Source organism: Schistocerca serialis, chromosome 9, assembly GCF_023864345.2.
Source record: "Schistocerca serialis cubense isolate TAMUIC-IGC-003099 chromosome 9, iqSchSeri2.2, whole genome shotgun sequence".
NCBI lineage: Eukaryota > Metazoa > Arthropoda > Insecta > Orthoptera > Acrididae > Schistocerca > Schistocerca serialis.
In genome coordinates, this window is record NC_064646.1 from 273,070,004 (window position 1) to 273,096,271 (window position 26,268).

Here is a 26,268-nt window from a genome sequence, read left to right on the forward strand (position 1 = left end):
TGGGTAGGATGTTCCTCATACCCAGGCACAATACTAGGTAGTTGAAATTCTTGCAAAAAATATAGTAAAGCTGTGCTAGTCCAAGGTGGTGATAGGTACTTCAGGAGAGCTGGTTCTTGAGAATGGTTGTAGAGTTCAGCATCCCTGCCTGTGGACATCATGATGGAGGCAGGTGAGATAGCATGGTTATCACAGCAGAGTAGTGCAGACAACTGCCAAGGGAAGCGCACATGATGCATTGTACAGGTAGACCTGACAGAAAAGTTTACCTGCCAGCAGGTGTAAGTCGGGTGGGGCAGTTCTAAGGCAGAATGGCAGACCTTGCCTTGTGCCTCAAGTGATGTGCTGTCTCCGTGTGCTCAGTCATGGCCGTCCACACCTGCCATGTTTTGTGCATATATACTTGCATGCCTGTATGTGGTACTGGACACTCTGCTTCACCGGAGATTTACTTACACAGCAAATTTTCATTTCCTTTTGCAATTTTCTGTTCCCAGACTGGTTGTTGAGCCTCCTTCGGCCCATACAGTACATTGTGCTGACAGTGTTGTTTTGCAGCATTGTTATGACTGTGCAGATACTAAAGTGATGAAGAAGGACATTCTTACACGTGTGATGCTGCCCCCGCCCCCCCTCCCCCCATTTTCATAGAGTTAATTTTGGACCACCATGGGCTTGACATTTCTGCAATGCATGCAAAAACAGTTGCATCCACAGAAGGAGCAGCAGCATGCAGGCAATGGTAAACCAGAATGTGGAATTGCTTTGTCCCCATGCCACATAAGTAGCGGGCCAGATACCTGCTGTGTAGCTTTCTTCCCTGCCCATGACCTTTTCCCAGTTTTTATGAGTCTGCAGAAAGGTAGGGAAATTACATGTCACTTCTTGCTGCACTGCCAATTAAGGCATATATTCAATCCTGTCAATAGAGTCGCCTTGTTATTGTCCAGCAATGAGGGTTATATGAAGTTGCGCAAAATTTGAAGCCCTCCACTGAGCCTGTTGTACAGTAAAGCCAAATGGTGGCAGCACAACTGCTGTTTAACCAGTATCACAAGTACCTTGGGCAGCCATATGCAACCTGGATTGTCAATTTACAGGGTCTATAAGCAAGTGTCATTTTGAGTGTCCAAAATGTGTAACTTATATGTCGAATCACTAATTCGAGATGTGACTGTCCAGTTAGCACCTGTTCCTGAAGTCCAAACTGGGGGTCGACCTTGTCTGACCCTTCTCTAACCAAGGTTGCCCAGATTGTGGAATCATATAAGCATATTACAGTGACAAGAGACATCCTTTCTGATACTTGGTAGGCAAAACAGCCCTCGGTACCCCTCAGAGTACCCTGACCAGCTTCATCTCCCACAGTGCCGGTGTGTGGATGCCTTTGATAGCAGTGCAGTGGTGTCGTGGTACTGCCCATCTTTGCCTACTTCAAGCAGGGCGGGTTTGCATCCATCGCAGTATCATGATTCCCGCTCACAATGGCTTCCAGGACCTCAGCATCACTCGCCTTCTCTTCATTGGCTAAACCAGTGGTCCTGCCCCAATTGTCTTTTGCTGCATGTTTGACAAGACTGCCCACATGTGGAGATCATATGTGGGGTATGTCGAAAAGTAGGCCATTTGGCAATTCTTTGTGATAGTCAGTGAGTCGTGGGTCAGTCATTGGCTGCCTGTATGCTGAGGCTGTCTCCAACACCACATACACGTCATCCCAGTATATTTTTCTGTCACTGGTAGTGGATGGGTGACTGGTCGAATTTAGACACAGGAGTGATCGTTAGCCTAATTAACTTAGACACACAGGCTCTCGAGCTGCTTGGCACTGCAACAGCCACTGCATTAGGTTGTGTTTTATAGCAAACAGTGTATTGCTTACTCTGTCTCACCACATTACAAGAATTTGGAATGGCAACTTACATTGTTAGTGGCAAAATATTTTTTGGTTAGACACTTTTTCTGATTTTGACTTCCAGATAGTGGACAAAGTGCAGTTAGTGTCACTGTCAGTCCCCTTTCAAGATTTGGACTCCTTACTGCTATTTTACAATCTGCTGTATGAGAATATGTTGGCCTGGGCAGAAAATTTTGAAGGCACACCGCCGTTGGTGGTACCTAAACATTATCCGCCATGCCCCGTTCCCTTCTCTATGCATGACAACATGAAAGCAGAGTTGCAGGCAGGATCAAGGCATCATTTCTCCAAGCCACCCCTTTGGTGGTGATTCAGAAGCCAGATGGCACCGTGCACCTTTGTGGCAACTTTTTAAACAGCTGGACAATGTGTGACGTGTTGTGGATTTGTATCCCATTCCACAGCTAGAGTTGTGGGCAAAGTTGTCAGGGGAGACAGGATTTTTTATGCCTCGAGTTGTGCAATGCATACTTGCAGTTGCCTTGGTTCCAGCTTCTCGTAATTTCTTGCTACTCAGCACACTCCTTGAGCTTTACCAGTTTAATCACTATCTTTTGGAATGTTGTCTGTGGCAAGAATTTAACAACGATATTGGTTCAAGACATTCCCTGTTGCATAAACTATCTTGACGATATCTGGGTGACAGGCTCTATACAGGAGGAGCATTTATGAAATCTACAGTCAGTTTTTCAATGCATTTTGGGGAATAGACTTTAATGCAAACTGGAAAAAGGTGCTTTCTTCTCCAAAAAGGTGCATTTTTTGGACATGTGGTTAGCAGAGATGGCCTTACCCCTAAGGACAAGCATGTCAGAGCCATTATCAACCTGCTGACACCCAAGAAACTGATGGAGCTCCCGTCTTTATTGGATACGATTTCATATTATGCTACGGTCATTCCCCAGACCATGAACATCTGACAACCTCTTAACCAATTTTGCCAAAAAGGTATTAAGTATGTCTGGTCTGTGAATTGTCAATGGGCTTTCCAGGCCCCCCAAGCAATATTTGCAACCTGCTCCCTGTTTAACTTCTTTTACACCAGGTATGCCTTTAAGCCTGGCCTGTGATGCATCACAGTACAGCATTGGTGTGGTTCTGTCCCACTGGAGCCTGGATGGCACCTAGAAGCCCATCACTTATGCATCGAAGACTCTTTCTGGCAATGCAGTGTAATTATTAACTGGTGGACAAAAAGGCACTGGTTATCATTTTGGGGAATTAAAAACTTCCATGTTTTCTTCCATGAGTCAAAATTCCCACTGATCACCAACAACAAGCTGCTGATTTCCTTACTTAACCCTCATGCAAGCTGCCAGATGGTACTGCCTACTGATTGCAGAGGTGGGCCCTGTTTCTCAGTAATATTGCTACAACATTTGTTAGCAATCCACCACCCACCACACAAATGCTGATAAACTATTACGGTTGCCACTGGGGCTTAATCCAGAGTCTGATCGACAGGAGGATTTTGTGTTCGCGTTGGATGATGAATTACAGCAAACTTTGTTGCATTTTTCATTGACAGCGCAAGAGGCCACAACTGTCATGGCTGCCAGTCTGTTTTTCTTTAAGATCATTTCAGCTGTCTAGGTGAATTGGCTAGAGTGCATCTCTCCAGATGTGAATCCAGTGTAGTGTATTTTTTTCTCCCCTGTGCTAAACTCAGTGTTGTCCAGTAGACTCTCATGCTTACCACCTGCTGCATGTGTCGCACTAGGGTATGACTCATATGAAGGCATGGGTATCACAGCCTCTTTGCACTCTCTGCCATCTTCCCTTTGCCTGCGGCCTCAGGCCCCACTGAGTTTTGCTCCCATTCTGACCAATGTGGAGCCCATCGACTTGACCTACCCTGGCTCTGCCCCCCACCTCCCCCCCATCCCCTGGTGCCTGCGGCCTCACCTCTGTTGCTACCAGTGGACCAACCATTGCCTCCACCTCCCCTCCATTCCGCCACTCTGGTGGAGGCAGCAGCATTGCCGTTTCTCCTTTGTGGTTGGTCCATTGCTCAGATCTACAGTGCTCTCTCCAGTTCTGTGCCAGAAGCTGCGGCCCAGCCCTGACCATTTTCAGCCCTGCTTGGCCCTTTCAAGGGGGAGGGATTTAGTAAACCTGCCAGTGGGTATCACTACAGAAGCAGAAGACCTGGCATGGCTGTCATTGCAGAACAGTGTGGACAAATGCCGTGGGGGGGATGGGGGGGGGGGGGGGGGGGGGGGGGTAGCTGGGAAGTAAGCCTGGCAGGGTAGTGGCAACACTTGGTTCAACCACCAATGATCTTGCCTCATGCCATTTGCTGTTTCCATGTGCTCTGTTGTCAACCCCCCCCCCTCCCCCCCTACACACACACACACCTGCTGTGTGTTGTGCTTATCACTGTACATGTCTCTACACAGTTTCTGACTATCTGGTTCGCTGTACATTGACTTGCACAGTAAGTTTTCATTTCCTCTTGTGGGATTTCTTTCCCCAGCTTATTCTTGAGCCACCATCGGCCCTTACAGTACCTTGTGCTGAAAGTGTTTAGCAGTATTGTCGTGCCTGTGCAGATACTAAGTAGAGTTAGGGGCCCTGGTGCAGATACTAAGTAGGGGCACGTATGGTTAATGCATGAAAGATCTGTTGGTAGACCGCACTTGAAGGCTAGCAGCTAACTGCGAAGGTCGTAATAAGACCTTCAACTTACTAGGCAAAGGATTTCTTGTCACTGCAGATGTGTCATCCATGGGCAACTGAACTATATTTTGGTTGAGGGAATCTTAAGGCAAGAGACAGTTCGTTTGAAAAAGACATGGCAGATTATCTTCTCCTTCCTTCTTTGCTCCATTCTTGTGCTTCATCTCTAATGACCTTCTTGTTGATCCTAATCTTCCTTTTTTATATGGAAGAGACTTTTTAGTGTGTGAGGGATAGTAGATACCAAAGTCGGGGGCTTGATATGGACAGAGGCTCTTGTAAACCATAATGGAAGTCGATGTCAACATCCAGGAAGGCTGGACTGAGGATGAAGAGAAGTGGATGGGAGAGAAGCTATTGAGGCAGTGAAGGAATGAGGACAGAGTGTCTGACACTCAGTGTAGATCATGAAGATATAATCATGCAAGGACTTGGAATCTGAAAGATTTCGTCTAGATGACTCATAAAATAGTTTGGCATAGGGAAGTGCCATGTGTGTGCCAACTATTCTGCTACAAATTTATTTGTATATCTTCCACTTAAAGGAAAAGTAGTAATGGTTATGGATGTAATTTTGTGTTGTGTATAAGGAATGAGGTGGTGAGTTTGAAATCAGAACAGTGGGAGATCATTATTCGATGAAGGCAAGATGATGAGCATGGCAGATTTTGGTGTGTAGCTAAATGACATTGAGAGTGACTAGTAGGTATCTAGGTTATCTAGGTGGTACTGGAGTGAGGATGGTTGAGGGACAGTTAAGGAAATTGTGTGTATCTCTGATATGGGAAGTTAGGCTGTGTGCAATAGGTTGAAGGTTGTAAAGGTGTTGGTCATACAGACTCAAGATTTTTTTCTGTGGAAGCACAGTAAATATGTGCAATGGAGCAACCACTATGCTGGGGTTTATAGTTTTTAGGAACTGTGTAGAAGGTGGGTGGGATAGCTGTAGTGAAGAGTGAGATGGATTTGGTGTGTAGGTTCTGGGATAAGTCAAAGGATTTGAGTAGGGATTGTATATTATGCTGGAAATTTGGGATGCGGCCACTGTGGCTTAGCCTGTAGATGGAAACCACCTGTTAGGTAATCACTGCAGTGTATCATGACAGGGATGAAGCCTTTTTCTTTAGGGGACATTATCAAACTGGGTCTGTGAAAAGGGCAGTCCTTGCTGTGTTGAGAGGTTTGTGTTGTTTGCGGGGGACATAGGAAAGAAGGGTGAGCCTAAGCTGTAGGTAAAGAATTCATTTAAGGGAACCAGGGGTGGCGAGGTGGGAGTGAGGTGGAGCCACAGTTGGACTGGGGTATGCACTGGACAAGGCAAGGTTTATTGTTGGTTTTTGATTGTTACAGTTGGTGGCAAAGAAATGTTTCCACTGTTGGGATCAAGAGGAGAGTAGCTCTTCGATGGGTTCAACATAACTGAATTTGTGTGTGGAGCTGAAAGTGAGGTTTTGGTTTAGAACTTAAACTTTAGAGGGATTGAGGGATTTGTTAGATAGGTTGCCAACAGTGTTTTTGGTTTGTTTATGTTCAGGGTTTTGTGCGGGGTTGGGAAGGGGCTGTTTGGTGCCTGTTATCCCTTCCACACTAAAATGTATCTTCCACACAATCTGGTCATCTGTGGATGGCACATCTGCAGTGACAATCCATTGTCCAGACAAGTGAGCTGCAAACAGCTCTCATATGTGTTATCTGCACATGTCCCTGATTCTCTGAATGCACCTGTGAACCAGCTGCAAAGGAGTGTCACCCAAAATCACTCTGGACTGGACCATATCCTTTTTCAAGCCTTCAACTACTTATTACCAAGTCCAGAAGTGAGGAACTTCCTACCTGCAACCCTTCTCATCCCTCCCAAGTTCTACACTACTGCTAGCCCAATTTAAAATGTACCCTGGTCCCTTATGCCACATCTGTTCACAACCCTTTGCAACATCTTTCATACATCTTTGAAAGATCCAGGTGCAACACTGTCCTCTGCACCCACCCAACACATCTTATTCTGATCTTGTTATAGGCATATCTTATCCTGTCAGAGGGAACATCATTTATAGAAGCAGTCACATCGTGTACCAGCTCTGCTGTAACTTCCACACGGCCCTTTATGTGGACATGACCACCGATAAACTGTCCGCCTTAATTGGTGGCTACCTCCAAACTGTAGCCAAGAGCTGAGTTGGTCACCCGGGGGTGGAGCACACTGCTGAGCAAAACACGCTCAGCTTCAAAGGCTGACATCTACATCCCCAATTCCCTCCCCCGTACCAACTTCTCTTCTGAACCGTGTAGTCAGAATGGTCCTTACAACATATTCATCCATACCACAATCCTCTTGGTCTCATTAACCACTGCCAGCTGTCCCACACCCACCCCAACCGCTGTACTGAAGCCTCCCACTTCCCTCATTCTGCACTCACATCCTGCTTTCCACATCCTTTCAGGATATGTTTACAAGTGCTGGGTTGTTGCTGTCTTTGCTATAGTAGGTAGCAAGGAAATAAAGGTTATTCTAAATTGCAAGTGAAGATTCCCCAGGCAACTTATGGAGTACCGATATGAACTGAGTGAAGCAAGTTTTGGCTCAGTTTAGGTCAGTAGTGTAGATGTGAAGGAATAGGTTCCACTATAGGAAAAAGTTTTATGTTAAACAATTTCACAGAATTCCAAAATACATAATATGAAAAAGAGGTGAAAATGAAATGCTCATAACAGAAAAAGTCTAAAAACCTGAGAAGTTAGAAGTGGAATAGAAAACATGTGACAACTTAGTGGTCAAGGAGAAAGCACTGGCAACAAAAGCATAGCTACGGGGGGTAGCTGCACGGTCTAGGGCGTCTTGTCACGGTCCGTGCGGCTCCCCACGTCGGAGGTTCAAGTCCTCCCTCAGGCATGGGTGTGTGTGTGTTGTCCATAATGTTAGTTAGTTTAAGTAGTGTGTAAGCTTAGGGACCGATGACTTAAGCAGTTTGGTCCCATAAGATCTTACCACAAATTTACAGTTATTTACAGAAGCATTGTTGAGTCAAAAATGAATAGCAACAGAGACCAAGGAAATCAGAAACAGTACCCTGCAAAATATAAAAGATGATTTGTGATACACACACGAGATTGTGAAGTTGAAAGTAAATTTATATCAACAAGTTCATTAGCATGCTGCTTGTGCACTGCTACAGAAACAGATGCAGTGATCTATGTAGTTAAAGGTAATCTGTACAAAAATGAATTCATATCAAGTAGTGCCATAACAGATGAGCATGAGCTGTTGCTGATAACTCATTTTCAAGATGAATTTAACTGAGAGTGGCCATTGTATGCGGGAAAGAAGTTCCTGTCTGTGATAAGATAAAACACAATCACATTGCTGTCGGTATAAATTGTGATTCCAGAATCACATCCTTTCAGGAACTGCTAAAACAGTGCTGATTCTGCTGTAGAATGAAAGATTTGTTCTGGCAACAACCATTAGGCTGTGGTTAAATAATTTCTCCACAATGTAATGAACTAACAATATAATTTACTCCACGAGTGCTAGTCCAGCGAGCTAGGCATGATAGTTCATGTGAAGTTTGTCAAGGAGAGCTCATTTGGTGAGAGACTGGCCCATGGAGAGTAGTGTCCTGGTCTGAGTGCCTGTTCAGTACACAGTTTTGATTTGCCAGAAAGTTTCAAAACAGTTATGACTTCTCATAAGATCTAACAGTATAGCAGTTTGTCTGGGTGCACTATACCCAATATTTTACCACTAATGAGACAATGTTTTGATGCAGTTTTTCAGCAGTGCACTTATCCAAAACCAGCACTTAAAAGCGTGGACTACATGTGTCATGTTGCCATACATGAACATAAAGCTAACACTTAGCAGGGAATGAAGTGCAACAATCACATAGGATCAATCATGAGTAAAGCAAGTATCAGGCTTCAATTTGTTGGTTGAGTACTAGGGAAATGCAATCAGTTTACAAAGGAGATTGCTCTGGAGATAGAGCCAATGATGCTGGTTGTGCGAACAGCACATGAAATACACACCGAGATAGCTTGTATAGTGCACATAAAAGTGTCTGATGAATCATTTATACTGAGGAGTAGCGTTTCATTGCTCTCTAATGTAAGGAGAGTGAGTCTGGACGGAATAATGTCGATATATCTCAATGTATATTGACGTCCGTCATGACCTATTGCAAAATTATGTACAGCAGAGCGAACCCCCCCCCCCCCTCCCCCACTCGCGCCGTATTTGGGAGGGGGGTTGTCATGGGCTGTCAACGGCACAATTGTATGCCCTCTACCCACGCGAATTAAAAAAAAATACAAGGGGAAATATAAACAAAATTTGGGATTGTTTTCTATTTAAAATTAAAAATCAAAGGCGGACAGTTAAACGGAAATACATACATTTTAAAAACACATTGCAGGATGGTCAAAATTCGTCTCAGCAGGTCTAGGAGCAGACCACGGTTATAAAACATTATCCTCGTTTGGATTCTGTCGTCCGTGCGGTAAAAAGAATAAACAAATGACATTAAGACAGAAGAATGATCTCTAGAAGCAATGCGAGTGTTTGGCGCCAATAAAACACCTGGCTGCGCATATTCTACTATTCTGAAAGCAGCTGTTAAGACGTGTGATGGCTTGCCTACTCCGATATTCTCAGTTCACGTGCCTTCTTTATTGGTTTTTTTCTTGTTTTACATTTGCCAGGAATTTACTTATTTTGTACATAGTTTATGCTATTAAAGAGTTGAATACAGTAAGCAGGTTCAAAATCGGAATGAAGATAACAACAACGCTGTTTAAATAGAGTGATATTCCCTGCCCATTACGATAATTAAAAAAACACAGTTACTATTACGTAAGATTAGATTAGATTAATCCTAGTTCCATGGATCATGAATACGATATTTCGTAATGATGTGGAACGAGTCAAATTTTCCAATACATGACATAATTAAGTTAATTTAACAACATACTTAACTTAATATAACAACTTTTTTATTTTTGTTTTTTTTATTTCTTTTATTTTTTTATTTTTTAATATTTTTTGTTTTTTTCTTAATTTACATTTAAATATTCCTATATGGAGTAGAAGGCGTTGTCATTCAGAAATTCTTTTAATTTCTTCTTAAATACTTGTTGGTTATCTGTCAGACTTTTGATAGTATTTGGTAAGTGACCAAAGACTTTCGTCCCAGTATAATTCACCCCTTTCTGTGCCAAAGTTAGATTTAATCTTGAATAGTGAAGATCATTCTTTCTCCTAGTATTGTAGTTATGCACACTGCTATTACTTTTGAATTGGGTTTGGTTGTTAATAACAAATTTCATAAGAGAGTATATATACTGAGATCTACTGTGAATATCCCTAGATCCTTAAATAAATGTCTGCAGGATGATCTTGGGTGGACTCCAGCTGTTATTCTGATTACACGCTTTTGTGCAATAAATATTTTATTCCTTAGTGATGTATTACCCCAAAATATGATGCCATATGAAAGCAATGAGTGAAAATAGGCGTAGTAAGGTAATTTACTAAGATGTTTATCACCAAAATTTGCAATAACCCTTATTGCATAAGTAGCTGAACTCAAACGTTTCAGCAGATCATCAATGTGTTTCTTCCAATTTAATCTCTCATTAATGGACACACCTAAAAATTTGGAATATTCTACCTTAGCTATATGCTTCTGATTAAGGTCTATATTTATTAATGGCGTCATACCATTCACTATACGGAACTGTATGTACTGTGTCTTATCAAAATTCAGTGAGAGTCCATTTACAAGGAACCACTTAGTAATTTTCTGAAAGACAGTATTGACAATTTCATCAGTTAATTCTTGTTTGTCAGGTGTGATTACTATACTTGTATCATCAGCAAAGAGAACTAACTTTGCCTCTTCATGAATATAGAATGGCAAGTCATTAATATATATTAAGAACAACAAAGGACCCAAGACTGACCCTTGTGGAACCCCATTCTTGATAGTTCCCCAGTTTGAGGAATGTGCTGATCTTTGCATATTATGAGAACTACTTATTTCAACTTTCTGCGCTCTTCCAGTTAGGTACGAATTAAACCATTTGTGCACTGTCCCACTCATGCCACAATACTTGAGCTTGTCTAGCAGAATTTCATGATTTACACAATCAAAAGCCTTTGAGAGATCACAAAAAATCCCAATGGGTGGTGTTCGGTTATTCAGATCATTCAAAATTTGATTGGTGAAAGCATATATGGCATTTTCTGTTGAAAAACCTTTCTGGAAACCAAAGTGACATTTTGTTAGTACTTCCTTTTTACAGATATGTGAAGCTACTCTTGAATACATTACTTTCTCAAAAATTTTGGATAAAGCTGTTAGAAGGGAGATTGGACGGTAATTGTTGACATCAGATCTATCCCCCTTTTTATGCAAAGCTATAACAATAGCATATTTCAGTCTATCAGGGAAAATGCCCTGTTCCAGAGAGCTATTACACAGGTGGCTGAGAATCTTACTTATCTGTTGAGAACAAGCTTTTAGTATTTTGCTGGAAATGCCATCAATTCCATATGAGTTTTTGCTTTTAAGCAAGTTTATTATTTTCCTAATTTCAGAGGGAGAAGTGGGTGAGATTTCAATTGTATCAAATTGCATAGTTATGGCCTCTTCCATTAACAGCCTAGCATCTTCTAATGAACACCTGTATCCTACTATATCCACAACATTTACAAAATGATTATTAAAAATATTTCCAACTTCTGACTTTTTGTTTGTAAAGTTTTCATTCAATTTGATGGTAATACTGTCTTCCTATGCTCTTGGTTGACCTGTTTCTTTTTTAATAATATTCCAAATTGTTTTAATTTTATTATCAGAGTTGCTGATTTCAGACATGATACACATACTTCTGGATTTTTTAATAACTTTTCTTAATATAACACAGTAGTTTTTATAATGTTTGATAGTTTCTGGGTCACTACTCTTTCTTGCTGTCAGATACATTTCCCTTTTCCGGTTACAAGATATTTTTATACCTTAGTAAGCCATGGTTTGTTACAAGGTTTCTTATGAGTATATTTAACTAAGTTCTTGGGGAAGCAGTTTTCAAATGCATTTACAAAAATGTCATGAAATAAATTTTATTTTAAATTGGCATCAGGTTCACGGTACACCTCATCCCAGTCTAACTGCTGTAGGCTTTCCCTGAAATTTGCAATTGTTAAATCGTTGACTGAATGTACTACTTTGGAGGACTGTTTAGTATTGCTGAATGGAGCTATGTCATATATTGTAACTAGCTGTGCACCATGATCAGAATGACCATTCTCAACAGGCTGAGCATTTATCTGGTTAAACTTATCTTGGTCTATAAAGAAGTTATCTATCAGTGAGCTGCTATCCTTTACCACCCGAGTAGGAAAATCAATAACGGGTGTCAAATTGAAAGAACCAAGTAATACTTCAAGGTCATTTTCCCTATTACCCTCTTTCAGAGAATCGACATTGAAGTCCCCACAAATAATAATTTTCTTCCCCCTGTCTGACAGATAGCACAACAAGGAATCCAAATTTTTCAGAAATAGATCAAAATTTCCTGATGGGGACCTACCACATGCTTCTATATGTTTCTCTACACAAAACTTTTTTGTTTCTATACTTTTTGCACAATGATAACTTTTGACATATATGGCAAATCCTCCTTTCTCCATATTTTCTCTCGTTACATGTGCAGAGAGCTTATATCCACTTACATTTACCTTATCCATATCAGTAACAATGTGATGCTCAGACAGGCATAGTATATCTATTTCATCCTCAGCTTCTAAATCTTCTAAACAAACCAGAAGCTCATCTATTTTATTCTTTAAACTCCCAATATTTTGATGAAATATACTTACATTATTTTTAATTATACTTTTATGAGAACCTTTCCTTATTCTAACATTTGCAGTACTCTCCTGTCTGAGTTTCTCATTGTGCTTAGGCCTAGTTCCTATGCCAGTGGTCACATAGTGTTCAGAGAGGCAGATTATGTCAACTGGGTTGGGTGACTTTAATTCATCAATGCAATTACCTAGGACTGAGATACAACTTGGTGGAGAGAAAATTTCTGTTGATTGGTGAAAATTTATGATTGACAGCTGTGATTGGTGATCTAATGTGCTAGAATTGTGCTGTTTAATTTCTTTCCTAAACTGAAGATTTGTTTCAATCCTGACCTCTCGTAGAACTTGACATCTTTCTGTCTTACCTATCCTAAAAAATAATAATACAGATGGAATACGAGAACTCTTAAACAGGGGCTTACAGGAATTTCTCGATTTACATCCTTTATGATCCTAATGATTTTTTTTGTGTTCTCGCTTAACTTCCAATAACTTGGAAACTAATGCGCTATATAGCAAGCTATTAAAAGTAGTTTCATCCTTCACAAATCGAACCATCGCTAAGCGAAAAACAGTTGCTTACATGGTACGCTTTCTTCTGTGTGTGTGTGTGTGTGTGTTTCCCCCCCCCCCCCCCCCCCCCCCCCCCCCACAGCGATTGCAGCATGCCAAGTGGCCAGAAAGTTACGCTAATGTGTTCGGCGAGATCTTGTGAAAGCGAAAGCGAATGGGAATTGTTTACATTGGTCTGTAGAATGGATTTTACAAATGTGAGCGTCTATAGCGCAATAAATTGCTGCAACAACTAGAGGAGGACACAACATTTGCCTTCTTTTTACCCTAGGAGGTGTAGACTGCTGCATTACAGAACAGTTTATTTACGATTTTCTTGTAACATTTGATATTTACTGGTGAATGACGTGTTCTTTAAGGGAAAAAATTGCTAGTAAACAGCAGAAGATCTGACCTTTCGCCAAAAGGCGTTGTGTACCTACTAAAAAACGTGAAGTTATTTTCACTACAATTCCAGTCAAACCAGAGAATGTGGAACATAGCAAACGCTTATGGAATGCAGCCCTTACATTATCTAACGCAGCAGATATGGTACCACAACTATAGCTGAAGGAAAAACCACATAGACATAGGGCCTAATAAAAGGGATCCCCAACAGAGAAGAAACCAGTTTCACTATGTTGCTACATCTGACTCACGAAAGACAATACCTAATCTTAGACACATTCGCTTTTTAAGCAAAAATAGTTACATTTACAAAAATATTTGTGTGTTAGAAAGTCAAGTGAAATGTAAGACGGTGTGAAACATTAGGCTTCCTATGAAGTTGTTACAAGTGCTTCTTATTATAACAACAGACAACAAAAAATGAAATATATTCTTCTGATGCCTGAAATGTGTTTTTTTCTCTTGTTTTACTCGGAATAAGTTGCAATCATACACACATTTGCAAGTGTTTCATCACCTATAAGTTGTAGCTTATATCACTGAATCAGGGAGATTCGGCTGTTTTTACATGTATTTCAGGATCCTTCATGTGTCTTTATAATTTGCTGATGCTTGGAGCGCAAAAATGTAATAACTATTTCACTAATTAACTATAAAATAATTAAATACATGCTTTGATTCTTCTCGTCGCTTGGGGCGCTAGTCTTGCACCATCTGTCAGAAGGAAACAATTTTCAAAGATGATGAGACTTACCAAACAAAAGCGCTGGCAGGTCGATAGACACACAAACATACACACAAAATTCTAGCTTTTGCAACCAACGGCTGCTTCGTCAGGAAAGAGGGAAGGAGAGGGAAAGACGAGAAAGGATGTGGGTTTTAAGAGAGAGGGTAAGGAGTCATTCCAATCCCGGAAGCGGAAAGACTTACCTTAGGGGGAAGAGAGGACGGGTATACACTCGCACACACACATATCCATCAACACATATACAGACACAAGCAGACATATTAATAATATGAAAAGTCTTAATTTGAAGCCATATTGTGTGGCGGTTGGGCAGTAATTACGGGAGGATGACATTCAGAAACGTGTAGATTACTGCACATGGCTTTTGAATAATAGCAACCATGGTTTTTGGAACCTTCCATTACATCATGAGGGATGAAGCATGATTTTATCTTTCCAGTGCTGTGAATTCACAGAACACGGGGTACTGAGTAACGGAGAACCATAATATAGTGTGTCAACAAACACTTCACGATGAAGAATCGGCTTTTGGTGCGCTATAACAGGAACGCGCACCGCTGAACCGATATTTTTTACTCTACCTTCAACAGGGTTGCATATATGGAAATTTTTGATACATTTTGTGGTCGGCTCATTGAGTATGAAAGACAAATTGCTTCTTCCAGCAAGATGGGGCAACATGACACACGTCCTAGATACCTCTGGAACAAGTCCATGCTGTCTCCACTGAGGAGGGAACTGTCAGCAAACGTCCATCATGTTCGCAGGGTCTAACGACATGCGATTTTTTTTATGTGGGGACATTTGAAGAGCAAGGTCTACGAAACAAGTCCATATCCAATACAGGAACTGAAAGACAACACCACCAGTGAAGTTGCCACCATAGATATCTGAATTTTAAGATGTGCACAGCTGTGTGTTGGTGTTGCAGGGGGGGCCACTTTCAACATTTTTTATAAATGTATTTTTCATTGTAAATAAATGGTAAGTCCATTTCAGCTCTTTGTTTCTGTAATTTCACTGTATTTCCTTCATACTTACTCGGGCTACTTTCACCAGGTTATCCTGTACTTAGGCTTAGAGTTCCGTGTTAGCTGTTCGTCTATCATTGCAGACAGACGCGTATAGAAGGTAGTCACGTGATGCCAGTTTCCGGTCCGGGACGTAAACGCAGCCAGACGTAAAGACGTTACTGGCGGGAGACACTCCCTACTCCGTAATAGCAGTATGACTGATCCTGTATTTTCAAATAATTGGAAAATTTGGGCTATAATTATATAAAAATAATGTTAATTTGAATTGTACGGTCGTGGTTATTGTACAAGACGAGTCAGTTTCATTAAAATAAACTGCTACAGTGTACATGTGTAACTTTGACATTTCACACGTGTTCACTTTATCTTTGCTGCAGGTTCTGCGGAAATTCGTTTATGATGCGAGATAGCGGTGTTTTAGTTTGTTTAAGCCTTTTGAGTGTAGGCGTTGTCATTTAACCACAGTACTGTCGACTGTTAGTTTTGAACTTAGTTACGCGTTATTCGAGTAAACTGAGCGTAGAAGTGAACAGGATCATAATTCTGCGTAATAATTGTCCGCAATTTCTGTTTGATAGAACCATGCCAGTAACAACAAAGTTGAGGCAGTCTGCAAATCCTGTCGATCAGGCAACTTTGCCGATAAACGAACGAATTTTGAGAGAATGTCATAATCTATATACCGACCCTGACAAAGGTAAGATATATGGCAGTCAGCTATGTCTCCTACAAAAGAGATTTCTTGCATAGTGTAGAGAAAGGCATTTGGCCTACGAGAAGTAGCGCCAAAGTTTGAGAGCAGGAAGAGCGTGTTCAGAGGGTTAGTTTTTGAGTGAAAAATGAATGAGTGATGCCCTAGCTTATGCTTAAATATGATTCATTCCTAATGTGTTGAATTTTTCTGCATCCAAGCTGATGACAGGTTTTCGTACGCACATTTTCAGAGATAACTGAACGGTGTCGTTGGTACGTCACTGACTGGGTGCATTTCACGTTGTATACATGTTTCTTTCCCTCATAACATTTGTCCACCAATTCAAATAGAAAATATTTGAGGGCTCACAACCATTTCTTAAAGTCCAGTTCATAGCTTGCCGAACGTCACAAGGAAAGACCTCCTTTTCAAACACCATTTGGATTGGGTCCCTGTGATGTCTGCGCTGTCGCCGTTATTTAACCAAAAAAATAGTTTCTTTCCGCTGTGGAAGAATTTGAATTAAAAACTCACAATTGGTTCGCTCTGGATAAAAACAACATATGTTTAAAAGCTGATGGCACGTAGGCGTGTTGACCAAACACCATAAGAATGTTAGACTGATAGATTTGTAATTTAAGGAAATATATTAATAATAAAGTTAGGTATGAAGACTAGAAGTGAATTATCATTCACAGTTTGGCTGAGTTCTATCTGTACCTGTGCTGTCAAAACAAAATTTGGTGAATGTGTAAGGACTAATGCAGTTGTTTCGTTCTGCAGTCTGGCAGAAACAGATGTGTGATTTCTGTGCCTTGTCTTCATTCTGAAGATTGGTTTGATACAGCTGCCCATGTTAATCTAGCCTATTCAAGTCTTTCCACCATGGTGTAACTATCACACCTGCTTACTGTATTCAACCCTAGGTCTCCCTTTACAGTTTTTTCCCTCCTCCCTCTCTCTCTCACCATTTCCTTTACCAAATTAGCAATTCCTCCATACCTCAGGATGCCCTAACAACTGATCCCTCAAGTTGTGGGAACAAGTTAATTCTAACATGCTCACTTGCCTAAACTTCAGCTGTTAGTGACTCTATGCACTACCTTTTGAGATATGTGAACATTCCGTAAAGATTGCTTCTGATTCCAAGGCTTACATGACACACACTATTGTTAAACAAAATTTTTGTTTGGAGTTTGGATTAATGTAGGACTAGTGTTTTAATACCAAAATGAAGATGCACTACACAGCAGTACTTCAGTCTGTACAGAGATGAGCATTCTATTACTATGATCAGTAAAATGTTTTCCCAGTCAATGCTCCAGTAGCTAAAATTAAATGTGGAATTTTCTGTCACAATATAGTTTGCATTCTTTTCCTTGGGCTCCATGTTCATAAGTGTTAGCATATTGAAATGCTGGTGTTTCATTACTTTTAAATGAAAACCCTCAACTTAAAACATGCCATTTTCAAAAATAAAGAAAGAGAAGAGAGAAATGTATTATTTGTTGTGTGAAATAGTTCCTGATGTAAATGGGAAGTTCATGATGGATACGTTTTTAGTTTAATGGAAATATTTGGTTGTGCTGCTCACATAATAAACTTCTGTAGCCTAGGATATGCTGTTAGGGTAAAAGTGAGCAAATAATTCCTTTCATATCCGGAAACTCTTAGAATAGAACAGGGTTTTGTGAGGTCTGTAAACTTATTTTTGTGTGCTCAGTTCGTTGATGCTTCATTGAAGACTTTGAGCCACTGCCAGCCTTAGCAAACTCGCAATGTTTTGTGCAAAAGCACGAGTGTAAACATTGCTGCATGCTATATGCACTCCAGTATGCAACCTAGAGGCTGTGTTAGAATAAGGTAAATTGAAGTTTTATGGAATTGATGGGTTAGCCATCTAATGGATAATGTCATATCTAAACAAAAGAATGAAGAAAGTTGTATTTAGTAATTCAACCAGTATAATCCAGAGGCATAATTCTGACTGGGGAGAAATCACGCATGGGGCCTCCAAGGCTTTGTCTTAGGTTCACTGTTGTGTGTCATACACGTAAAAGATCTTCTGCCTAATGTACAGTAAGCAGAATTAGTTCTTTTTGCAGATGACACTAGCATTGTAATCTATACCAGCATACACACAGAAACTGAAGAAGTGGTAAACAATTTTTTTTAAAAGTAACATTGACTGGTTTTTTGTGAATGGTCTAACCCTCAGTTTTTAAAAGACTCGACATATTCAGTTCTACACATCTAGGGGTACTACACCAATGAGAAGCATAACACATGATGAGGAAATAATAAGGTGGACATTTCGAAATTCTTTGATGTCCTTATCGATGGAAATTTTAACTGGAAAAAGCAAATTTTGGGACACCTTAAACAACACAGTTCAGCCACATTTGCTCTTTAAATCATTTCAAATCATGGGAAGACCACAAATTAGTCATGTGACCCATTCTAGGACATTGCTTAAGTGTGGGGACCCATGTCTAACAGAGGACATTGAACATATACAGAGAAGGGCAGCACGAATTGTTAGAGGATTGTTTAACCTATTGGAGAGTGTTACAGTGATGCTGAAGAAACTGTACTGGCAGACTCTTGAATATAGACATAAACTATCCCGAGAAAGTGTATTAACAGAGTTTCAAGAACTGGCTTTAAGTGATGGCTCTAGGAATATACGACAACCACCTGTGCATAGTTCACATAGGGATTGTGAGGAAAAGATCAGATCAATTACAGCACACACAGAGGCATTCAATCAATCATTCTTCATGTGCTCCATGCTAGAATGGAACAGGAAAAAAACCCTAATAACTGGTACAGTGCGACATTCCCTGTAGCATGCACTTCACAGTGGTTTGCCGAGTATGGATGTAGATGATCAGTAAGTTGAAATATTTTACATATTTTCATTCAATAATGTCACACAGAATAACGTTCTGGGATAACTCATCTTTAATTATTGAACACCATGTATAAAATTTTCTCCTCTGTGCCTTGTACCCATATAAAACGTTTTGGAGTAAAAACAGTTGGGAGAGATCTGGCTTATAGCTTTTCCTGATTTTTCTCAGTTACAAATAAACATGAACATTAGTGTTATGTAATGGTTCCTCATGAAATTTTTCATGGTTGATGTACAATATACATACATACACAGAGTGTAATACCAATATTAGATGAACCAATCACAAAGTTCATATGTCATCATAATGACATGCGTTAAATGTGGATCAATAATTGCCGATGGTGAAAGTAGACATTGGAGCAAGCTACTGATCAATTTGTCACCACAACCAAGACTTTTCCTTGCCCCCATTCTCTCTCTCTCTCTCTCTCTCTCTCTCTCTCTCTCTCTCTCTCACACACACACACACACACACACACACACACACACACACACCTCTACCTGCCATAGTTGTTAGCACATTGGATTCACATTCTGGAGAGGAGACAGCTCAAATCCGTGTCCAGCCATCCAGGTTTAGATTTTCCCTTATTTCCTTTAAATTGCTCCTGCAAATGCTGGGATGATGCCTTTTAAAGGCATTGCCAATTTCTGTCTCCACCCTCAAAACATTCCGAGCTATTTAGCCGTAATCTTTCCTCCTGCTGTCATCAGGGCTTAAGACTATCATGATGCCTGGAAATTAGGAACATCATACCCACAATCCTTCCCACCCTTGCTAAAGTGGTATTCTGCTGCGTACCCAGCTTACACGACATCCTGGTCATCCCTATACCACTCCGCATTGTTTGCAAAGGTGTAATATCCCTGTGGAAGACACAGGCGGAAGACGTGCCTACTCTAATGTAGCACTGTCGTAGGCTTATCCTGTTAAGAGCCCTGTCCACCTGTGAATTCAGCCATGTCATATACCAGCTCTTCTGCAATTTCTGCATAGCATTTGATGTCAGCATTGACCCGTAACTAGCTGCCCACCAAAATGAATGGGCACTGCCAAACTGCACGAGAGCAGTGTTGACCACCCAGTGGCAGAGCACACTGTTGAGCACAACATGCTCAAGGCCATTGTTTGCTTCACAACCCATATGTCTGTAAACCACCTCTCCTCGGCGTCACCTCAAGCATCAGCTTTTATGAACTATTTCGAAGGAAAACTATGCCGACTGAACGATGGAAGCTATTCTTGCAACACATCTGCCATTTCTGTAATCGTCCTACCTTTAATCTCTAGTAACCCACTGCAACCACACGTTTGATCTGACAGTCTCCCTTTCCTCTGTCCTATCACCACCACCCAATCAATACCTGCTTGTTGTCATTATAATACACTAAATGAACTCACGAGCTCCAGGGCCCATGTGTCGTCGTTTCCTGGCCCATGGACATGCAGCCTCTCCATCCCACATTCCTGTCCCGAGCATCTGCTGCCTCTCTGAGATGTTAGCTACCTGTCTCCAATCCCTCTTCCTTCTTCCTACTTCCAACCTCTTTGTCCCTCTTCATCTCGGTCTTTAAAAGATTGGTCCAAAAGCTAGCAAAGTTTTCATTCTTTTTTTTGTCTCTCTGTCAACAATTTGAAACAATTGATTGTTACTTTGATCCTATTCGAGGCATGGCTCAAAAACATTTAGTTTGGATATTCTACACAGTTGTTGTTTATTTATATAATTTTATTTATCTGTAGAAAGTTTAGTGCATTTGGAACACCTATTTCTGTGATTTTCTTTGCATCCATTATTAGTAAATGACTCATTTCCTTCACACTTTTAACTAATTCATGAAGAGCATTGTTACACTGCTGATAGATTATTAACAGCAGCAGTAAATATTACTGTAATTGAGATGTGTGTGCATGAGAAAACATTGTGTGTTAAAGAATTATTTATTTCTGTTGTTGCAGGATTAATTAAAATAGCAGAGCAGTTTGGTCTAAAATTATTAGCTCCAAGAAAAAAAATTATTGTCCTTTTAATAGGAAATCATTCAGCAGGAAAATCATCCTTCATAAATTGGTGTGTTACATTTAGTTCTGCATGCACAACCTTCTTTTCATTCATTAGATATGCTATCATCTTATTTATATCTTGTCTATATGTTCATGTAGTTGTAGAGTTTATTGTTCATAAATAGAAAGCCTCTTACTGTTTGCTGTCTTTCTTATTTGCATATAGTTACTACACCTTTTTCTGCACATTGCTTGGTATTCGGTGGCAGGATTAATGAAATTCATTTATTGAAAGTATGTTGCTGGAAGAACTAAAATGCCTGTCATCTGTTTGATGGATGCTAAGTGGAACCTCTGTTTTATTGAAATCAGCTGCACAGTCATCCACGTAACAGGTCACTCTCTATTTGTGAGTGATGTTTAACATTTATAGTTAAAAGATAAATTCCTTAAGGACTTTTATTATGAATAATTGTTAATAGAATGCAATTTTGATTTTATAATATATTTTGCATATGTTTATAAAGTGACACAGGTTTATTTGATGCAGTGGCCTTCCATTTTAAGTATTAACACCATTATTCTAATACACTTTCTTATCATATAGATGGTAGTGTTACTTAATGTAGTATATTTGCTGGCATAGCTTTCAGAATTAAAGTTTATATTGTACTTGTTTTATTACTGATCAAAAGCAGTCATCTCTGACAGTGTGTCTATGATATGTCAGATTTTGCTGAAGACTGTTTTATCCATGGTATAAAAGTAATTTGATAATTGACAACGAAATATGCTAGGCATCATTCAAAGCCAACAGAAGTTACATCTGCAGTTACAGCTTGCCGGAACATGTTTCCATTGCTGGGTTTGATGAATGTTAATTGATTTCCGGCATTAAGACATAGAGCAGTTTTTTAATTAAACCTTTCATAAATAGTAATTAAAAAGAGGGAGTGAAAGAAAGAAGTGGGTGACACATTGGTGAGATAATGGACTTGACTCTGAGAAGGTTGCAGCTCAAATCCTCACCTGGTCATTCCAGTTAAGTTTCACGATTTCCCTAAATTGCTTAAGATGACAGCCAGGACAGTTCCTTGAAAGAGCATAGTCAATTTGTGAACAGTTTGAGTTCAAACAGCAAGGAGCCTAATCTGCACTACAACCTCATGAAGACAGCCCGGGGTCATTCTATGTCATGAGACATAGCGTCTCAGCTATATCATCTTCAGTTTTGTTGCGATTGTACAGTGTGTACCTACTATCGCTGAATATTAATGAATCAGTTGATACAGAACAAGATACTAGTCTCTTCTCACAGAGTGAAATTGACAATAAACATTTGTGCAGAGTTCTGTTTGATACAACTATCGCACTGCCTGGCTCTGTAGAGAGAAAGCTGCCACCTTCAGTGATGATTGCTGACTGGGCTGAGCAGTACTATGTTCAGATAAATCAAGCATGCTGATGCAGTGGTGTATGGAAATTCTTCTGGTCGTGTGCATGTCAACTCGGCTCATTCGTCGGTGCGTCTGGCAGTGACTATGCTTACTTAGGTTTCATCACGAGGTACCAACCTTGCTTGGCACCTCATTCTTCGGACGACATCACATACGGGATGTGTGAAGGGACCTACATGAACTTCTGCGAAGTCTTAGCTTCATTAGTAACTTGGTGTAGGTAAAGTAGTCACACTACAAGATGCCTACTGTTAGAAGGTGAGGAGCAAGAGAAGAGGAATGTGCCCTGTACAGATGCGCAACACGAGTAGCACAGTCCTGGCTCAGCTGTCTCAATGTTAGCATGGTAAGTGGGTCAGTGTTGGTGATTCAGGCTGTAGTGTCCATGCCTCCTGACATGCCTAAAAGTTGTTTCATCTTCTCCTGGCACAGTGTTAGTACTAGAGCTGGTATCACACAGCCCTCTCTCTTCAGAATGAGGAATGCGCAGGATCCTAAAGTTTGACAAGCCATTGTTCCTGAGGCAATAAGAGTTAGAATCTCAAAACTTTTCATTATATCACAGATTTTTGTGCATAACAAAGACATAATGTAAATGAAAATAATTGAGCAATGCCCAGAGCACTCTCTTTTCAAAATTATTTAAAAATTTGGTTGTGACAAAATATCCTCATATTTTAACAAGATATAGAGTGTAACACACTCTCAAAATGTCATAATTTGTTGTGTGTAGTCTGTCTGCCTCTCAGTAAATTAGTGACTTGCGAATGTTCTTACAAATGTAATCACAGTATTATCAGCCCATAAATACAAAATGTACAGTGACACCAAAAATTTTATAATCAACTATGCTACTGGAAAATCTCTAAAACACAAATTTTGATTTTGGTGTCCTTTCTGTGAAAGTATCAAAATGTGATTAATGTAGTGGCCAATAATTTTTCTGTCGTCCATTTCTTTACAAAATATGTCTGAAGAAGTTGCCTGATTTTGTAAAAGTCGACTTATGCACACTGTGAATGGCAGGTTGCTCTGATTCATTCATAACGAGATATTTAAAGGATGCTCTTTGGAAGCACTGCAAGCTGTTATAAGTCCATATTCCAAAGCAAAGGCCTGTCTGCACCATATCAAACTACCGCTTATGCCAAACAGAGACCACAACCTAAACACCGTAGCACACTCACCATGCAGTCCACAGATAGCATTAGGCCTACAGTTGGTTCAGACATTCCCTGGACTAGCTTATATGCTGGATTCTAGCCTCAGAGGGCACTCCTGATGACTATTGCCCTCTGCATAATGGTGCAGCAGTGGTCAGCAGTAAAGTTCCACTAGCTATTCAGTTCCCATAACAACATCAGGTCATTTCACCTGCCCCCCCCCCCCCCCCATTCCTAGTAGTGGCCATTGGGGATGAAAATGCACGTGGTGTACAGTCTGGAGTAACCATCACTGGGAAAGGCTGTGGATCAGTGTCAACAGATGTTGCTGCAGAAGGCTGAGGCCCGGTGAGGCTTGCTGGAAAGTGTAGGCACTGCCATGGGACGAGAGGGGTCCACCAGCATGGAGAAACGAGTGGCTACTGACCAGGATGAATTTGGTGGCACCACCAAAGTTCATGGGCAGGGGCCACGGTATATGTCATGGACTGGTGGAAGGATATCATTTCATGGATCCAGATTGGATCGTGTCTGAACATCAACGGTCTTCACTGGGGCCACCCACCTGGAAGGACGAGGCCGCAATAACGTGCAGTGGTGGTAGATGCATCACGTCACAGTGGGTATGGTGAAGGTGGCTATGAAGTTGCTCTTCGATCGGTGCGGCCTTCAGTCGGGGTGGCTTTGTACGTTTGTAGAACACAACAGAGGTCATTAGGAGCAATTGCCGGATGTCATTCCCTTGTGGGTTGCAAATGATATACAATCTTGATTGGCTGCAAGGTTGAACTCCAAATATGTCGAAGCCAATTGATGAAGTAATACTTGTGCTGGTTGTATTTTAGACCTTTTGCTGCCAGCCTTTAGAGCAAGAACTCAAGTTTATGGAGATGGTCCTCTGGAGTTTCACTTGTAAACAGGATATCATGAAGGTATGCAGCACAGTGTATAGTATCTTGTAGTACTTGATCCCTGAAACTGGAGTATTGCAGGAGCTGGAGAGGTTTTGGAAGATAACAGATTACAACAGGAGAGACCATATGATGTATTGATCCCTGGGTAAGCTTGTGATGGAATCCAAAGGAATTTTAATAAAATGCTTCTGAGAGGTCAATTTTTCTGAATAAGGTGCCTTGGCCTAACATTGCAAAAACTGTGTTGTGGGTCGGTGGTTTCCAATTCAGCTTGTATGTTCATCATTATATTAAAATCACCACAAAGTCTTCAGGTTCCATTGGGTTTATGTCCTGTTACTAGTGGAGTGGCCCATTGATCATGGGGAATAGGCATTAACAAATATTCATTAGCGAGCCTGTTCCTGTATGTTTTATGGGTGTTTTAGAGCCAGGGGCACTGGATGAACTTTAAAAAAGTGCAGGGCAGCCATCTCCTTATGAGTGATGTGAACTTGGAAATTAGTTGCATTCTCTAATGTGGATTAAAAAATTTGAACAGAACTAACTTTAGCCTTTAAGGCAGTGTACGGTGGTCCTGATTGCATAGTGTATGCTGTTTCGTGAACTTTAAATTCAAAAAGTTTGTGAGTAAAAATGCAAACTTGTCTGACAAGGGTGTGTAATGTGTCTGTAGGCCTGAATATTTGTCTTGGCTGCTTGCAAAGGCATTGGCCCTAAACTTAAGTGTATTATCTTTGCAAGGTCACAGAAGCACTGGTGTCAAAGAGCAACTTCAACAAGTGTTTGCATATGTTTGATTTAAGTCGTTTGCTGAGTTGCATTATTAGAAGTCTGCACATAGGTAGATTTGTCACTAATTGGGTTCACTTCCACAGAGTGTATTTGCATCATAACTGCTACAACATACTTCTTGCAAGTGTCCATTTTTGCTGCAGCTGTGCCATGTTGTGTGCCAATAGAGGGACACACTGTGTGTGTGGTTGTTGTTATTGTTGTTATGGTCTTCAGTCCTGAGACTGGTTTGATGCAGCTCTCCATGCTACTCTATCCTGTGCAAGCTTTTTCATCTCCCAGTACCTACTGCTTGTGTGGTAACAAGCAGTATTTACAGTTGGACAAGATGATGATGATGATGATGATGATGATGATGATGATGATGATGATGATGATGATGCTGCTGCTGCTGCTGGCATGACCCATTGCTGTGGGTGTAGTTGTTTATGGGGTCATCTGGGCTGGAGAAGTGGTGTCCTGCACAATGGCCATGGCATCTTCATCCATCATAAACAAACTCTGGGCTTTTGTGAGCAGTTTCATAGGCTTGAGCCATTCACATTGTTTCCATCTGAGAGTGATCTGATTTCTCCAATGTATGGTTCCTCACTTCAGAGTTAGGGGCAAGACACACATTAATGTCCCTGATTAGTGTGTCTGTGTAGTACTGCCCACACAGAAATTTAATGTTGCAATTCTACTTAATCATTGTAAGTCAGAAGCTCAATCTGCATAAGATTGGTTGTATCCCTTTTCATGCTGCCAAAATTCTAACTCTGTTGTAACAACATGTTTCTGCATTGTAAAACATTCTTTCAATAAAGAAAAGACTTCAAGCAGGTCAAGTTCTGCCGGATTCATGAACAGTTCTAGTTTGAGTATTAGATTATACAGTTCCACAATTTCCTGACAAGAGTATTGCCATTTGTCTTTCAGTGGTGTAAGGTTGGAAGGCCATAAAATATAACTGCAGTCTTCGGCATTGTGTGTGCCACTCTTCACTTTGTTCATTAAATGGTGGAAAAGTCATGAACATGGGTGCCACAGAAGACACGCCTGTTACACTCACTAATGCTTGCATTGCCATCAGCTTGTGGTTACCCTGTGCAGTTTGCATTAGTAATTGTTGTGTTTC

The 26,268-nt window shown here is 40.7% G+C and overlaps 1 protein-coding gene across 3 annotated transcripts in view; it reads left to right on the top strand.

Annotated features, from left to right (window-relative positions):
- The first annotated feature begins 15,522 nt into the window (after positions 1 to 15,522).
- The window catches only part of LOC126419845 (sarcalumenin-like), a 78,800-nt gene continuing 68,054 nt past the window's right edge, over positions 15,523 to 26,268 (top strand). The window contains exons 1-3 of one of the 3 annotated variants that reach the window (XM_050087097.1): positions 15,665 to 15,682; positions 15,785 to 15,903; positions 20,778 to 20,889. In XM_050087097.1, the coding sequence (XP_049943054.1) occupies positions 15,789 to 15,903; positions 20,778 to 20,889 (227 nt within the window). In that variant the 5' untranslated portion in view covers positions 15,665 to 15,682; positions 15,785 to 15,788. Of the gene's footprint in view, positions 15,904 to 18,771; positions 18,794 to 20,777; positions 20,890 to 26,268 lie in introns of those variants that run through there. The other 2 variants (XM_050087098.1, XM_050087099.1) reach the window with 2 other exon arrangements.